This window comes from Leptonotus elevatus, chromosome 10 (assembly GCF_054856555.1).
Source record: "Leptonotus elevatus isolate MCC_2025b chromosome 10, RoL_Lele_1.0, whole genome shotgun sequence".
Classification (NCBI taxonomy): Eukaryota; Metazoa; Chordata; class Actinopteri; order Syngnathiformes; family Syngnathidae; genus Leptonotus; species Leptonotus elevatus.
Genome location: NC_141248.1, coordinates 15,122,592 through 15,140,903, shown reverse-complemented (window position 1 = coordinate 15,140,903; position 18,312 = coordinate 15,122,592). Strand labels below are relative to the sequence as shown.

The 18,312-nt window shown below is 40.0% G+C and overlaps 1 protein-coding gene across 12 annotated transcripts in view; it reads left to right on the top strand.

Moving 5' to 3' along the window:
• The window catches only part of cacna1da (calcium channel, voltage-dependent, L type, alpha 1D subunit, a), an 82,491-nt gene that overhangs the window by 59,782 nt on the left and 4,397 nt on the right, over positions 1–18,312 (top strand). For 9 of the 12 annotated variants that reach the window (XM_086086225.1, XM_086086219.1, XM_086086223.1 and 6 more), the window contains 10 exons: positions 531–633; positions 741–842; positions 2,855–2,988; positions 12,528–12,644; positions 14,168–14,565; positions 15,870–15,896; positions 16,839–16,967; positions 17,113–17,261; positions 17,483–17,589; positions 17,707–18,024. In XM_086086225.1, coding sequence (XP_085942351.1) covers positions 531–633; positions 741–842; positions 2,855–2,988; positions 12,528–12,644; positions 14,168–14,565; positions 15,870–15,896; positions 16,839–16,967; positions 17,113–17,261; positions 17,483–17,589; positions 17,707–18,024 — 1,584 coding nt within the window. The remainder of the gene's footprint in view (positions 1–530; positions 634–740; positions 843–2,854; positions 2,989–12,527; positions 12,645–14,167; positions 14,566–15,869; positions 15,897–16,838; positions 16,968–17,112; positions 17,262–17,482; positions 17,590–17,706; positions 18,025–18,312) is intronic. The other 3 variants (XM_086086214.1, XM_086086222.1, XM_086086215.1) reach the window with 3 other exon arrangements.

The following is an 18,312-nucleotide window of genomic DNA, read 5'->3' as shown; positions in this document are numbered from 1 at the left end:
CTCTCACGGAAACAAAGGAAGGAACCGTCTCTGTAGCTAGTTCGCTAATTTAGCATGTGGCATCCACCACAGCAATTTCTACCTTTGGCCACAATGTGACATGCAATTCTAGTTAAGGTAAGCCATTTTAAATAAAATATTTTTTACCCTGTAGTTTAAAATCTAAAAGGAACTCGCTTGCGACTTGTAGTCCAAAAAAATACGCTTCCGAAAGCTAATCTTTTTCTTTCTTTTTTTAAAAAGATTGTTACATTATTTTAACAATATTTTTTATTTTGTTCGGTTGCATTAAAATGAAGTTAACGTGCAAGATACTCCAAAACGTTTTCAACTTTATTTCGGAATATAAAGAGGCAAAAATTAGGAACACCTCTCTTCATTGTTGGGTTGGTCAACTTAACTTGGTTAACTTTGTAAAAGCAGAATTTTTGTATGATCACGTTGCACTTTAGCAGGTGTACCGAATGTTGTGTTTAATTTTCAGGCAGTTTAATATAATATACTCTCTTTTGTCTTCTCTCCCATTTTAGAGACTGGTCGCCATGAATATGCCTCTCAACAGCGATGGCACGGTCATGTTTAATGCTACTCTTTTTGCACTGGTGCGAACAGCCCTCAAGATAAAAACTGAAGGTGAAAATCACCACTTGATCACTTGATGGCCAAATACTAAGGAATAGATTACTTTTAATTTCAACCAAAGTTTATGTCTCAAGAAATGGATTGCGGTTGTGCTGCAGGTAATCTGGAGCAGGCCAATGAGGAGCTTCGAGCTGTAATTAAGAAAATCTGGAAGAGAACCAGCATGAAGCTGCTGGATCAAGTAGTGCCCCCTGCTGGTGGTCAGTCACACTCACCTTGCATGCTTCTGGCAGGAAAATTGTCGACTCACACACGTATAGGCACATGCACAGATATTTTTGGGGGCAAGTGCTCAAGCATCCACTGCCCAAATTATTCATACAATTAATTTAAAAAAACAGTCGAATGTATTTAACTTGTGTATTTATTTCTGTGCATGTGCCTGCACACACAGATTCTCTCACAATGTCGTTTATGTATCACAGTGTTGCTGCTCATCTTCTCCTGGTTTCAGTTTGTTTGCTGTCCGTGTGTTTTCAACCCACTCTTCTCCTGTCGCGGATCCTGACGGAGGCTGCTGATGTCGGGCTTGCATGGCCTTGTAGACAACCAGGCGTTCTGACTTTTTTGTGTCTCCCTCTGTTTCTCTCATCTGTTCCTCCTCACTCACTTATATCTCTGTGTGTGTCCAATTCTCTGAAGCACTTCAGAATATTCTGAAGCAGTTCTGTTTTAGGGTGGTGGCATGGAACTAGAGTTGCCTCTCTTTCTCTCTCTCTCTCGCTCTCTCTGATGTCTGTCCCCAGCGTGCTTGCTTAAAGTGATCCAGACCCCAGCTTCACAATGATTCTCACACACTCGTGCACATCAAATATCCACGAAAACACTCTTTCATGTGTGCATACTTTGCCTCGAGCATTACTGATGAAATGCAACATAAGACACAATTTTTAAATAATTGTTCATATCTTATCAAATTGGTAACACTTTCAAAAACAAATGACATTTTATACAATAATCGTCATCATTTATTTCCCCCTAATGCTATTACTTTAATTTAAATTAATTTAAAGTTGGAGTTTGTCACAATGATGTTGCTCACGTTATGTTCGAAACTATCAATACAAAAATTTCATATAACAGCTACTATCTGGAGCAGTTCTGAATCAATGTTTATTAAATAACATTAAATAGCATTAAACGTTGAAATAAAATACATCAAACTCACCATAGATGCTGATTATTAAATGACATGATACAGTGATGTTTTGGTAGTCCAAATTTGATGTGCTCTAACCAACCAATCACTAGACAGGAAAATGCTGACATTATTGAGGGCCAGCATTCTGTCCCTGTGAGGATGGATTTGAAATCTGATTGGTTAAAGAAAAGGCCATATTAGTGATTCATTTAAAGTGAAATCGGCCAACACTAGTGATTCTGAAGAAATATGATTGGTCCAAAAAAAATAAAGATGTTCAGTATTATATTAAAATATACTATATCAGTATTATATCATGAGCGCTTTAATAGCTATTACGTTTTTCACGTATTATCTTTATCACCTATTCCAAAGAGGTCATTTATTAATTGTCCAAATTTAGACACTACACATACTAGCAGGGACGTGTGATTACCAATACCTAGCCTTATTTCAAGGTATTGGTACAATGCTGCCCTCTAGCGGTCGTTTGAAGATCAGAAACTAGAAATGAGAAGAATAGAAATTTGCCACAATTTTTTTGCAATTATAAGTAAAAATTATATATTGGGACAAAAAGGCCTTTCTTTAATATTAATTGTCATTGTTTTGGAAATGTTATTTATCAAAAGTACTAGTGGTAAAGGTACTCAAGAGACGCGTACTCATACTGTGTATGGGTCTAAAAAAAAAAAGTGCTATCGAACATCTCTATATGCTAGCTTCCCTCTTTTTTTCTAAATTTTAACCATAACATTTCCGGTGAATTTTGTACCGTAGAGGATCATTTGCAGCACAAATCTCAAAACAAACTCAAGTTTAACAACACTGTAAACAATTAATTTTCTCTTTTTTTAATATGAATTTTGGTTGATGATGATGTGTATATACACCTTCAATATAGATGTATATCAATTGATCTTAAAATCACTTATCTGCAGGCCTGTGGTGCTAAAGCAAAAATAACGTGGGAGGGGACGACCCCCCCCCCCCCCCTCCCCTCATCCGCATGTGGTTTTGTGTGTGCCGACCAGCTGACACAGGAAGCATTTGTGTGGTCTGTTCACTCAGATGATGAGGTAACCGTGGGGAAGTTCTATGCCACCTTCCTGATACAGGACTACTTTAGGAAATTCAAGAAACGTAAAGAGGAAGGCCTGGTGGGTGCACACCCCTCCCAGAACAGCACAGCCATCGCACTGCAGGTGAGTCTCTTCCAGGTCCAGTTGGGACTCGGTGTGTGAGCGAAGCGAAGCCAGGTCACGTCTTCGTGTGAAAACATTTTCAAAGCGCTCCGATGTTGTGTGTATAACGTGTTTGTGTGCATTTCATTCAAATATCATCAAGTGTGCTAATGTTATGGTTTGTGATCCAGCAGGACATTCATCTCGCTGTACAGTATGGATATGTTTTGCTAGTTACGCGGCGCGGCGCTCTAATTTGTGTCCCTGTTTCTTTTAATGTCACACATGTTGATGTTAAGCGTGTGCCATCGTCTCGCAGGATTCCCGTGCAACACACTTCACCCATCAGCTCATCAAATTCACCTCCAAAGCTTGTTTTCTGTTCCACACAAATGCACAGTATACACTCCATGGCCACAACTTGAGGCACACTTGCACAATTCAATATAGCAACTAGAAAAATTCCCGCGGAAATTTTGAATGGGCCTGCTAACTCTTTTCAATGAGCTGAACAGTTTAAACTTTCAACCATTGAAATCGCTCAAGAAATGTGCAAGTTAACCATAATCAAGATCAAATAAAGTATCTTACTGCCCCTTTAAGAAACATGCACATTCACGCACACACATTTGATTTTAAGTAACATTTCAATGAGCTGAACAGTTTAAAATTCAAACCATTGAAATCGGTCAAGAAATGTGTAATCTACCATAATTAACAGTATCTCACTGCCCCTTTACAAAACATGCACATTCACGCACACACATTTGATTTTAAGTTGTGAGGAGACGTCACGCACCAACACTCCATTGATTTGTATAGGATTACGCTCACCTCAAACAAAAGCCTCTCGCGACTTAACGGTTGAAGATGCAGATTCCAGAAATGGCTTGTTAGAACGGCAAGGGTTTGGGGAACGCGAGCATGTTCTCAGTTTTTTAATCGGATGAAAAATGACCAAATGAGAGCAGGTTGAAAACTTATGATTGATCGAAAATGAAGAGGGAAAAACGGCGAAAATTACATTGAAAAGAGATCAAAATTGTGCGACTTCTCCTCGCTTAAAGTGAAAATAAAGGTACTAAATGACACCTTAGCCAAATAAAACTTAGTTTGTCAGAAAGCAGAGGCTTGTGGCTACAAAATGTGCGAATTTGATGTCTAGTGAGCAAAGATTGTGGCCATGGTGACGAGTTGAAGTGAAACTTGAAATCAATTTTTTTCTCTGTCTTCACTCTGTTTCTTAATTGGTCCGCTCTAGCTCATGCAATACACACACATGGGATAAAGGATATTTCACTCACTGTCTTTGAACCCGCACAGGGGGGAGAGCTTTCATTCCTTAAATTTTTTTTTGACACTGAGCTAAAGATGACAAAAATTCCAACAAAATGAGCTAAAATTCATATCGGTCGGTTAACGTATGCGCGCGCAGCGTGTCTTTGAAAAAGGGGCTTGATTGGAGTTGATCTCTTTCGGATTCCCATTCATTCCTATGGGACTTTATTTGGGAGTTTTTTGGGAATAGCGTCGCCATGGTAACTGGGAATTCTTAGAAAAATAATAGCGCAGCGAGTCAGAGCGAGCCGCATCGTTTGATACCTCATTTGTCCCGGTGCGATCTACGGTTCGGGCCGCATTTTTGCGGAAAAGTCGGTGGAAGATAATATATGGAAGAAAAACTAGAAAAATTCCCGCGGAAATTTTGAATGGGCCTGCTAACTCTTTTCAATGAGCTGAACAGTTTAAACTTTCAACCATTGAAATCGCTCAAGAAATGTGGAAGTTAACCATAATCTACTAAAAGTATTACTGCCCCTTTAAGAACCATGCACATTCACGCACTCACATTTGATTTTAACCAACATTTCAATGAGCTGAACAGTTTAAAATTTAAACCATTGAAATCGCTCAAGAAATGTAAAAGTTAACCATAATCAACAATATGTTACTGGCCCTTTAAGAAACATGCACATTCACGCACACACATTTGATTTTAAGTAACATTTCAATGAGCTGAACAGTTTAAAATTTAAACCATTGAAATCGCTCAAGAAATGTAAAAGTTAACCATAATCAACAATATGTTACTGCCCCTTTAAGAAACATGCACATTCACGCACACACATTTGATTTTAAGTAACATTTCAATGAGCTGAACAGTTTAAAATTCAAACCATTGAAATCGGTCAAGAAATGTGGAATCTACCATAATTAACAGTATCTCACTGCCCCTTTACAAAACATGCACATTCACGCACACACATTTGATTTTAAGTTGTGAGGAGACGTCACGCACCAACACTCCATTGATTTGTATAGGATTACGCTCACCTCAAACAAAAGCCTCTCGCGACTTAACGGTTGAAGATGCAGATTCCAGAAATGGCTCGTTAGAACGGCAAGGGTTTGGGGAACGCGAGCATGTTCTCAGTTTTTTAATCGGATGAAAAATGACCAAATGAGAGCAGGTTGAAAACTTATGATTGATCGAAAATGAAGAGGCAAAAACGGCGAAAATTACATTGAAAAGAGATCAAAAATGTGCGACTTCTCCTCGCTTAAAGTGAAAATAAAGGTACTAAATGACACCTTAGCCAAATAAAACTTAGTTCTTCAGAAAGCAGAGGCTTGTGGCTACAAAATGTGCGAATTTGATGTCTAGTGAGCAAAGATTGTGGCCATGGTGACGAGTTGAAGTGAAACTTTTGGAAATATATTTTTTGGTTCCCACCACTCAGACCTTAATTAGTCACGCTCTAACTGATGCAAGAAAGGCGACTTTTACCCCTTTGCTCACTGTCTTTGAACCCGCACAGGGGGGAGAGCTTTCATTCCTTAAATTTTTTTTTGACACTGAGCTAAAGATGACAAAAATTCCAACAAAATGAGCTATTTTTCATATCGGTCGGTTAATGTATGCGCGCGCAGCGTGTCTTTGAAAAAGGTGCTTGATTGGAGTTGATCTCTTTCGGATTCCCATTCATTCCTATGGGACTTTATTTGGGAGTTTTTTGGGAATAGCGTCGCCATGGTAACTGGGAATTCTTAGAAAAATAATGCCGCACCGAGTCAGATCGAGCCGCATCGTTTGATACCTTTTTTGTCCCGGTGCGATCTACGGTACGGGCCGCATTTTAGCAGAAAAAACGCGGAAGATTAAAGAATAATAAGAAGAAAAAAAACTAGAAAAATTCCCGCGGAAATTTTGAATGGGCCTGCTAACTCTTTTCAATGAGCCGAACAGTTTAAACTTTCAACCATTGAAATCGGTCAAGAAATGTGGAAGTTAACCATAATCAAGATCAAATAAAGTATCTTACTGTCCCTTTAAGAAATATGCACATTCACGCACACACATTTGATTTTAACCAACATTTCAATGAGCTGAACAGTTTAAACTTTCAACCATTGAAATCGCTCAAGAAATGTGCAAGTTAACCATAATGTACAGTATGTTACTGCCCCTTTAAGAAACATGCACATTCACGCACACACATTTGATTTTAAGCAACATTTCAATGAGCTGAACAGTTTAAAATTCAAACCATTGAAATCGGTCAAGAAATGTGGAATCTACCATAATTAATAGTATCTCACTGCCCCTTTACAAAACATGCACATTCACGCACACACATTTGATTTTAAGTTGTGAGGAGACGTCACGCACCAACACTCCATTGATTTGTATAGGATTACGCTCACCTCAAACAAAAGCCTCTCGCGACTTAACGGTTGAAGATGCAGATTCCAGAAATGGCTTGTTAGAACGGCAAGGGTTTGGGGAACGCGAGCATGTTCTCAGTTTTTTAATCGGATGAAAAATGACCAAATGAGAGCAGGTTGAAAACTTATGATTGATCGAAAATGAAGAGGGAAAAACGGCGAAAATTACATTGAAAAGAGATCAAAAATGTGCGACTTCTCCTCGCTTAAAGTGAAAATAAAGGTACTAAATGACACCTTAGCCAAATAAAACTTAGTTTTTCAGAAAGCAGAGGCTTGTGGCTACAAAATGTGCGAATTTGATGTCTAGTGAGCAAAGATTGTGGCCATGGTGACGAGTTGAAGTGAAACTTTTGGAAATATATTTTTTGGTTCCCGTCACTGAAAGCTTAATTGGGTATCAGAGTGGCGATTACACTCACTGTCTTTGAACCCGCACAGGGGGAAGAGCTTTCATTCCTTAAATTTTTTTTTGACACTGAGCTAAAGATGGGAAAAATTCCAACAAAATGAGCTAAAATTCATATCAATCGGTTAACGTATGCGCGCGCAGCGTGTCTTGGAAAAAGGTGCTTGAATTGGAGTTGATGTCTTTCGGTTTCACATTCATTCCTATGGGACTTTTATTTGGGAGTTTTTTGGGAATAGCATCGCCATGGTAACTGGGAATTCTTATAAAAATAATGCCGCAGCGAGTCAGATCGAGCCGCATCGTTTGATACCTCATTTGTCCCGGTGCGATGTACGGTACGGGCCGCATTCTTGCGGAAAAACCCGTGGAAGATAATATAATAAGTTGAAAAACTAGAAAAATTCCCGCGGAAATTTTGAATGGGCCTGCTAACTCTTGCAACTCTTTTCAATGAGCTGAACAGTTGAAAATTTCAACCGTTGAAATCGGTCAAGAAATGTGGAAGTTAACCATAATCTACTAAAAGTATTACTGCCCCTTTAAGAAACATGCACATTCACGCGCATACATTTGATTTTAAGTAACATTTCAATGAGCTGAACAGTTTAAAATTCAAACCATTGAAATCGGTCAAGAAATGTGGAATCTACCATAATTAACAGTATCTCACTGCCCCTTTACAAAACATGCACATTCACGCACACACATTTGATTTTAAGTTGTGAGGAGACGTCACGCACCAACACTCCATTGATTTGTATAGGATTACGCTCACCTCAAACAAAAGCCTCTCGCGACTTAACGGTTGAAGATGCAGATTCCAGAAATGGCTCGTTAGAACGGCAAGGGTTTGGGGAACGCGAGCATGTTCTCAGTTTTTTAATCGGATGAAAAATGACCAAATGAGAGCAGGTTGAAAACTTATGATTGATCGAAAATGAAGAGGGAAAAAACGGCGAAATTTACATGGAGGAGATAGGCGCCAAAGTCCGACTTCTCCTCGCTTAAAGTGAAAATAAAGGTACTAAATGACACCTTAGCCAAATAAAACTTAGTTTTTCAGAAAGCAGAGGCTTGTGGCTACAAAATGTGCGAATTTGATGTCTAGTGAGCAAAGATTGTGGCCATGGTGACGAGTTGAAGTGAAACTTTTGGAAATAGATTTTTTGGTTCCCGTCACTGAAAGCTTAATTGGGTATCAGAGTGGCGATTACACTCACTGTCTTTGAACCCGCACAGGGGGAAGAGCTTTCATTCCTTAATTTTTTTTTTGACACTGAGCTAAAGATGGGAAAAATTCCAACAAAATGAGCTAAAATTCATATCAATCGGTTAACGTATGCGCGCGCAGCATCTCTTTGAAAAAGGTGCTTGATGTGTGATTTTGTCTTTCCTTTTCCCATTCATTCCTATGGGACTTTTATTTGGGAGTTTTTTGGGAATAGCGTCGCCATGGTAACTGGGAATTCTTAGAAAAATAATGCCGCACCGAGTCAGATCGAGCCGCATCGTTTGATACCTCATTCGTGCCGGTGCGATCTACGGTACGGGCCGCATTCTTGCGGAAAAATCGTGGAAGATGATATAATAATAAACGCAACAATAAACCCTTTTTTCTAGGATAGTAATATGTGCCTGCTTGCTCCGCAAGCAGCAGCTTCGCTGCTGCTTGCTCCGCTTAGCAGGCCCATAACTAGAAAAATTCCCGCGGAAATTTTGAATGGGCCTGCTAACTCTTGCAACTCTTTTCAATGAGCAGTTTAAAATTTCAACCGTTGAAATCGCTCAAGAAATGTGGAAGTTATAATCAACTAAAAGTATTACTGCCCCTTTAAGAAACATGCACATTCACGCACACACATTTGATTTTAACCAACATTTCAATGAGCTGAACAATTTAAAATTTAAACCATTGAAATCGCTCAAGAAATGTAAAAGTTAACCATAATCAACAGTATGTTACTGCCCCTTTAAGAAACATGCACATTCACGCACACACATTTGATTTTAACCAACATTTCAATGAGCTGAACAGTTTAAAATTTCAACCATTGAAATCGGTCAAGAAATGTGGAAGTTAACCAAAATCAACAGTATGTTACTGCCCCTTTAAGAAACATGCACATTCACGCACACACATTTGATTTTAACTAACATTTCAATGAGCTGAACAGTTTAAAATTCAAACCATTGAAATCGGTCAAGAAATGTGGAATCTACCATAATTAACAGTATCTCACTGCCCCTTTACAAAACATGCACATTCACGCACACACATTTGATTTTAAGTTGTGAGGAGACGTCACGCACCAACACTCCATTGATTTGTATAGGATTACGCTCACCTCAAACAAAAGCCTCTCGCGACTTAACGGTTGAAGATGCAGATTCCAGAAATGGCTCGTTAGAACGGCAAGGGTTTGGGGAACGCGAGCATGTTCTCAGTTTTTTAATCGGATGAAAAATGACCAAATGAGAGCAGGTTGAAAACTTATGATTGATCGAAAATGAAGAGGCAAAAACGGCGAAAATTACATTGAAAAGAGATCAAAAATGTGCGACTTCTCCTCGCTTAAAGTGAAAATAAAGGTACTAAATGACACCTTAGCCAAATAAAACTTAGTTCTTCAGAAAGCAGAGGCTTGTGGCTACAAAATGTGCGAATTTGATGTCTAGTGAGCAAAGATTGTGGCCATGGTGACGAGTTGAAGTGAAACTTTTGGAAATATATTTTTTGGTTCCCACCACTCAGACCTTAATTAGTCACGCTCTAACTGATGCAAGAAAGGCGACTTTTACCCCTTTGCTCACTGTCTTTGAACCCGCACAGGGGGGAGAGCTTTCATTCCTTAATTTTTTTTTTGACACTGAGCTAAAGATGAAAAAAATTCCAACAAAATGAGCTAAAATTCATATCGGTCGGTTAACGTATGCGCGCGCAGCGTGTCTTTGAAAAAGGTGCTTGATTGGAGTTGATCTCTTTCGGATTCCCATTCATTCCTATGGGACTTTATTTGGGAGTTTTTTGGGAATAGCGTCGCCATGGTAACTGGGAATTCTTATAAAAATAATAGCGCAGCGAGTCAGAGCGAGCCGCATCGTTTGATACCTCTTTTGTCCCGGTGCGATCTACGGTTCGGGCCGCATTTTTGCGGAAAAGTCGGTGGAAGATAATATAAAAAAAAAAACTAGAAAAATTCCCGCGGAAATTTTGAATGGGCCTGCTAACTCTTTTCAATGAGCTGAACAGTTTAAACTTTCAACCATTGAAATCGCTCAAGAAATGTGGAAGTTAACCAAAATCAACAGTATGTTACTGCCCCTTTAAGAAACATGCACATTCACGCACACACATTTGATTTTAACTAACATTTCAATGAGCTGAACAGTTTAACATTTCAACCATTGAAATCGCTCAAGAAATGTGCAAGTTAACCATAATCAAGATCAAATAAAGTATCTTACTGTCCCTTTAAGAAATATGCACATTCACGCACACACATTTGATTTTAACCAACATTTCAATGAGCTGAACAGTTTAAAATTTAAACCATTGAAATCGCTCAAGAAATGTAAAAGTTAACCATAATCAACAATATGTTACTGCCCCTTTAAGAAACATGCACATTCACGCACACACATTTGATTTTAAGTAACATTTCAATGAGCTGAACAGTTTAAAATTCAAACCATTGAAATCGGTCAAGAAATGTGGAATCTACCATAATTAACAGTATCTCACTGCCCCTTTACAAAACATGCACATTCACGCACACACATTTGATTTTAAGTTGTGAGGAGACGTCACGCACCAACACTCCATTGATTTGTATAGGATTACGCTCACCTCAAACAAAAGCCTCTCGCGACTTAACGGTTGAAGATGCAGATTCCAGAAATGGCTCGTTAGAACGGCAAGGGTTTGGGGAACGCGAGCATGTTCTCAGTTTTTTAATCGGATGAAAAATGACCAAATGAGAGCAGGTTGAAAACTTATGATTGATCGAAAATGAAGAGGGAAAAACGGCGAAAATTACATTGAAAAGAGATCAAAATAGTGCGACTTCTCCTCGTTTAAAGTGAAAATAAAGGTACTAAATGACACCGTAGCCAAATAAAACTTAGTTCTTCAGAAAGCAGAGGCTTGTGGCTACAAAATGTGCGAATTTGATGTCTAGTGAGCAAAGATTGTGGCCATGGTGACGAGTTGAAGTGAAACTTTTGGAAATATATTTTTTGGTTCCCACCACTCAGACCTTAATTAGTCACACTCTAACTGATGCAAGAAAGGCGACTTTCACCCCTTTGCTCACTGTCTTTGAACCCTCACAGGGGGGAGAGCTTTCATTCCTTAAATTTTTTTTTGACACTGAGCTAAAGATGACAAAAATTCCAACAAAATGAGCTATTTTTCATATCGGTCGGTTAATGTATGCGCGCGCAGCGTTTCTTTGAAAAAGGTGCTTGATTGGAGTTGATCTCTTTCGGATTCCCATTCATTCCTATGGGACTTTATTTGGGAGTTTTTTGGGAATAGCGTCGCCATGGTAACTGGGAATTCTTAGAAAAATAATGCCGCACCGAGTCAGATCGAGCCGCATCGTTTGATACCTCATTCGTGCCGGTGCGATCTACGGTACGGGCCGCATTTTTGCGGAAAAGTCGGTGGAATAAAATATAAAAAAAATAAAAATAAACCCTTTTCTAGGGTGGATAGTAATATGTGCCTGCTTGCTCCGCTTAGCAGGCCCATAATAAACCCCTTTTCTAGGATAGTAATATGTGCCTGCTTGCTCCGCAAGCAGCAGCTTCGCTGCTGCTTGCTCCGCTTAGCAGGCCCATAATAATAAACCCTTTTCTAGGGTGGATAGTAATATGTGCCTGCTTGCTCCGCAAGCAGCAGCTTTGCTGCTGCTTGCTCCGCTTAGCAGGCCCATAATTATTATTGGTTGTAGTTTTGTAACAATGCACTTGAGTTCTGTGCCAAAGCAAAACGAGAACCACATTGTTAAATAATTTTCAAGGCAATGGCAACAAAATTTAAGTATTTTTCCTTTAAATTGCTCTCATTGCATTGTGCCGGTGTACCTAATAAAGTGGGCGGTAAATGTATGGCTGCACTCACTGTCGCCATATGTCAACATCAGGCAGATAAATCTGCTTTAAGGCCATTGATTAAGGCATCTTCAGTATAGCCTGAATTATTTATCTACAAATCAATGAGAGCAGGTCACAATCAGCTGAGCACATCTGTCCGTCTGTCTGTGCGTGTCTGTCTGCACCGTCAATGTCAGGTGTCACAAACTCAAAAAGGCGTGTGTGTGCGGTTGTGGCTTTAAGATGTCCAATTTTCCTTTTTTTTTGAGCTGTGAGACAAAGTCCTCAGCAGCAGTGCTTAGCCCTTTTGTTGTCATGGTTACAGGCTGGCCTCCGCACGCTCCATGATATTGGGCCCGAAATTCGCAGAGCGATATCATGTGACCTGCAGGATGATGAACTAGTAGACTTTATACCAGAGGAAGACGAGGAAATATATAGGGTAACTGGTTTGATTTTACCTGATAGGGATGTTTGTTATGGAGGACCAAAATTGCCAAAATTCAAAATAAATAAATGATTAAATAACTTAGGACCGCCCTCTCATTTGAATAACATTTCGACCTGGCAGTATGGACCAAAACTGCCAAAATAAATGACTAAATAAAAAAATTAAGAAATGACTAAAAGTGCAAATAAAAACAAATGTTAAAAATAGAATTAAAAAATTAAATACAAATGTGCGTGTGTGTATATATATATATATATATTGCTGTTTTTATTTCCATTTTTTTCGAATTATATTTTTTATATCCGTTTTTATTTACACTTTAAGTCATTTATCATTTTTTTTTATTTAGTCATTTTGAATTTTGGCATTTTTGGTCCTCCATAGTTTGTGACATGACACATCATTTTCACTATATGGACGTAAGTTGTAAGACACAAAGCTCAATCAATGAATTAATCAATTACAAGCCCTGTGAAATGAAATTATGTATTTGTATTTAAATATATTACACTGTACGTGCTGAAAATTTGCAAAGACTGAAAATACATAGTACTGAATTTGAATTTTCCAGATTGTTTTGAAGGGGGGGGGGGGGTCAAAGCTAAAGTTAGTTCTAGGCCCATTTCTACCTCTACAGCATGCAGTTAGCTTGCTAGCTATGACTACACCCCGAAAATGAATCTTCCTTAGATTCCACTATTTATAGAACAGCTCACTGTCGTTATTTAAATTCCCAAGGAAGGATCTGGTGCCACGAACGAGCCCGTTACCGATCCGCTAGCCTAGAGGAGCCCCGCAAGCATGTTAGCTCGCCAGCTAGCTTACAGCTAGCTTCTCTCATCGGAGTGTGGGAACTCCTGCGATGCCCTGGTGGGGTATATTTTAGCCGCCAGTGACTTTAAGCAGATATATTTTCACAGCTCAAACATATAACACATAAGAAATTTGCTACACAAAGTAGCATCTATTTTCAGTGAGGCTTTTAGCAGATACATCTATAAAACACCTCTGGAATGAACTGGAACTGTTGGCAAGCTTTGCCTTCTCTCAGGTTTAGCTAACTGTCCTTGTGAATGTTCTTTTGGCTGAATGTATGACAATTCCCAAGGAATTGTTCCTTAAAGCTGTTGTAATTTTTTAACTTCTTGAAAGTGTAATTGTCAAGTGTCCCCACACTTATGTCCATATAGTGTATATTATGTAATAGGTCAATGATACTTATACATCGTAATTTAGAGTAAAGCCAATCTGACAAAAAAAAAAAATAGAAGAAAAACACTCCAAACTTATGTAGTTTTAACCATGTATTGTTTGGCTGTCTTTTGAGCTTTTCTTTTTTTTTGCCATTTCTAATTCAAAACCAAAAATAAATCATTTTTTCCACACAAACCATGCACCCATAAGTCAGCTTCCTATTTCGCCCATATCAATTCTGAAATCAGACTTAACATCAAATTTTCTGTATTGAAAGTAATGAAAGTGTTGCAGGCGTCATTGTGCGTATTCGTTGGCAGCGTAATGGCGGACTGTTTGGCAACCACCTGATGAACGGAGGCCATCGCCGATCCAACGGCCACCAGACCAACGCGACGCAGCGGCCTCTGCAGGTGCAGCCGCCCCCTCACTACGCTCACATGGAGCAACCGGTGGGCCGGCTTTCCCGAGCCAACGCCATGTCCCACGCCAACCACCGTCACCATCACCACCACCATCATCACCACCACCGCCACCACAACAACTCCTACAGCAAGTCTCCCAAATCCACCAACATCAACCTCAACAATGCCAACAAGTCCAGTTTACCCAACGGGGGGCACCATCGCTACTATGAACACGCCCCTCCCAATGGCTACCCGGGTCATCGCGGATCCTACTATGACTATGAAAAGGCCCAGACCCCACAGGCTCAAAGGTACCAACACATGAATCCTTTCTGCAGCAGTCATTTGTGGACTTGTGTTGTGTTGTTCCTATCACCGGATGGCTGTCTAGGGCTGGAAGATTAATCAAAATGATATCATGATTTAGATTTTGGCTTCTCTTGGTATTTAAAATGTAATAACCGAAGAATGTGCAGAATGGCGTTGTGCGTTTACAAGTTCCCTAGGTTGTTAAAGAATCCTGAATGCACCGTGTTGCAAGTAGCAAACCCGGAGCAAATCAATGTGATTCTGCCGTCCCTATGCGTCAATTAAACTATTTAATGACACCCCAGTTGGAGTTAAACGTAAAACTAAACACACAACAAGAAGAATTACATACATTGTATATTTAAATACAAAACATACTTCGTTTTTTTTTTTTTTGCGCTAGCCTAGCGCTAATGCTAAAGTGAATGGAGGATCCCATTCAAATGCTAAAAAGAAATTAGCATCGACTTCGGGAGTGGTAGTCCTTCAAATATCGAATTTTCACACAAATGCTGTGAAAACACACATTTGATTATTTTTTAACTGTGGTTTGTCTAAAGAAATAACTTCTTTTTTTTGTTCCTCCCGAGAAGAGGTATCTATTTGGGGAGAGGTGTTTATTCATTCTATAGACTAGTTGAGGCACAACATCTCTTAGAGAAGAAGTCGCTATTTGAGGATAAACAGTAATTAACTGCCATAGTTTCAGTTTAGGGTTGCATTGCCGTTGTTGTTAACAATTCAGTTATGCATTGGTTTTGGTTATGTTAGTGAAAATGTATGGATATTAAAGTAAATCAAATTCCACCTTCACCTTTATTGTGCAAGATGGAGTGAATTCCGCTGCAAATATCCGGATGACTGCATTTGTCTTCACTGCTTCCGGGGGCTAGAATCCCGCATCTTATCAAGCCTCCCCCATTTTCACAAACCTTTAATCACAAACCTTTATTTGTTCCCCACTAGATCACACTGACATTTCATTTCACGTGTTACCACCAGTGCTCAGTTTAGCCAGCCGTTTTACCCTACGCATGGGATAATTTCACTCCTGCCATTTTTTCCAAAATACTTTCTCATCATGGGAATTTGAAAAAAAATGGAATTGTACACCATCGTGGTCTTTCTTCCTCATTCATATATATTAGAGTGCTGTATATGTTCCATATACTGTATGATATACAGTAAGCAGCTGTATAATATACAGTATATATCACTCTTTTCCTGTTTTTTCTCTGTGTTCTCTCCCTTTCTCCTTCCTGACTAAAATGCTTCCTCTCGGCCTCCCCTCTGCTGTCTTGGACAGAAGGCGCTACTATGAGACCTATGTTAGGTATGTTCTTTTTCCAGGTTTGACACCAGCAGTAACAAGCAAAGAAGGGGTTTTATTTCCCTGTGGTTTCTTTCATTTTATTGTTTGGGTCGGCGAAAGGCTGAATTCCAGTCGTTTGTATGGTTAGTGTACAAGTCTTGTCCAACTTTGTGGCAATTATGTAAGGAGAATAATGTTGACAGGTGGCCAGCATATCGCAGACCAAAGTGTTTTTTCTTCTGCATGTGGCATACTTTATCACCCAGGACTGCTCCATGATGGTCACTGCTTCTTCTGTCAGCAAGGTCGCTTTCATTGTTTTTTGTAAGCATCAAAATCTCCTTAAGACATAAATGACCGCTTTTTGGCTGGCTCAGTTTTACGCTTAAAGGGGGAAGTCAACCTTAAACATTTCTTGACAGTAATATGTTATATGTGACCTCACGAGTTTAAACATGACATTCTGATTAATATTACATTTGTGGAATATGAGTTATGAAGCAAAATCCAGCTGTTTTTATCCATCTCAGAGGGCGGCCATTTTGCCACTTGCTGTCGACTGAAGATGACATCACAGTTGCTCATGGCTTAGGTAACGACCAATCACAGCTCACCTGTTTTCTGAAGCTGAGCTGTGATTGGTTGCTACCTGAGACCAGAGCAACTTTGATGCCATTTTCACTCGACAGCAAGTGGCAAAATGGCCGCCTTCTGATATAACTGCTGCATTTTGCTGGTTAACTCATATTCCACTAACGCAATATTAAACATCATACCGTATTTAGACTAGTGGGGCTGCAAAGAACATATTATTGTCAAGAATTTGGGGAGGGGTTGACTCCCCCTTTTAATGAGGTTTTAGAAACATTGCAACCACATACAGGCTGATATCTGCATGGCAGTGCCTGGCATATATGGAGTACACCTGCCGACTCTCAGCCTTGCACCCTGGTTTGCCTTCAGGTCCAACGGTGGGGACAGACGCCACCCCACCATCCGCAGAGAGGAGGAGCTGGATGAAGATCGTTTGTCCGGGGAGTATTTCAGCGGAGAGGAGTTTTATGAGGATGACAGCATGCTTTCAGGAGACAGGTAAGCCAGCAACACATTCACTGGGCTAAACATTTGAATATGTTTGGAGAAAAAAAAAAATCTTATTAGATCAGTTGCACTTAATATTCTGCTCATTTTTGCAACATATCAAAAGTTATGAATTGTATGTATAATTTGTTGCAAGGTACCAAAACAGTGATACAGAGTATGAGACCCCCAAAGGTTACCATCATCCTGACAGTTACTATGACGACGATGAGCAGCCCCTTTACCGCGACTCGAGGAGGTCACCAAAAAGACGTTTGCTCCCTGCCACGCCTGAAGAGTTGCTTGGTATGAACCTGCTTCATAAGTTGTCTTCATATACTGTATACGACTCTAAAAATGTCTTATCGAGACATTTTTCTGATACTTTGGTTGCTTTTAAAGTCCGCTAGCTTAACGCTAAGATCACGAATTAAGTTTTAAGTACAATATTTCAGCATGTTATTTTTTTCTTATTAAAAAATGATGACATTTTTTGTTGTTTTTTTGGGGTGTGATATGTCCCACAGGTCACAGGAGGCCGTCCTTCAACTTTGAGTGTCTGCGCAGGCAGAGTAGTCAGGATGAGCTTCCACATCAACGTACTGCACTACCACTGCACCTTATGCAGCACCAGGTAACAAAAATAATAATAATTCACATGCCAGCGCAAATTCTGCTTTAAGGTCGGGGGAGGGCTGTGCCATACAGTGTTCCTCTGTTTTTCATGACCTTGGCTGTCCTCACTTGTTAGGTCATGGCCGTAGCAGGCCTGGACTCCAGCAGAGCCCAGTGCCTCTCCCCAACACGCTCCACCCGCTCCTGGGCCACGCCCCCTGCCACCCCAGCCAGTAAAGACCAGTCACCGTACTACACCCCCCTCATCCGCGTAGACCACCCACACAGGGATAGCTCCGCCAGCAGCCACGTATCGGTGCGCAAGAGCTCCTGGTACTCCGACGACCCCGAGTTCACGCAGAGGACGTACTCGCCCATTCACCTGCAGGTGCCGCCCGAGTTCCACAGCCAGTACCACCAGAAGCGAGGAAGCGCCACCAGCCTCGTTGAAGCGGTACGTTTTTGCTGAATCATTTCAGTTTTAATTCGAGTTACGCACAAAATTTTCAGGGGAAAAATTACCTCTGTTTGCGTGCTGTGGTATGAAAACTATAGCGACGCCAACACGGCTTAAGACGGAAGCTGTTGCACATGTCGATGGAAGTTCCACCTCTGCATTCTTGATCATCCAATCCCAATCTAGTAGCCGTTGCGTTTGTGAATGACGTGGTAAAAAAATAAAAAATAAATTTACAGTGTGCATTTATTGAAATGTAACATTCTTAACTCATTCACTGTCATT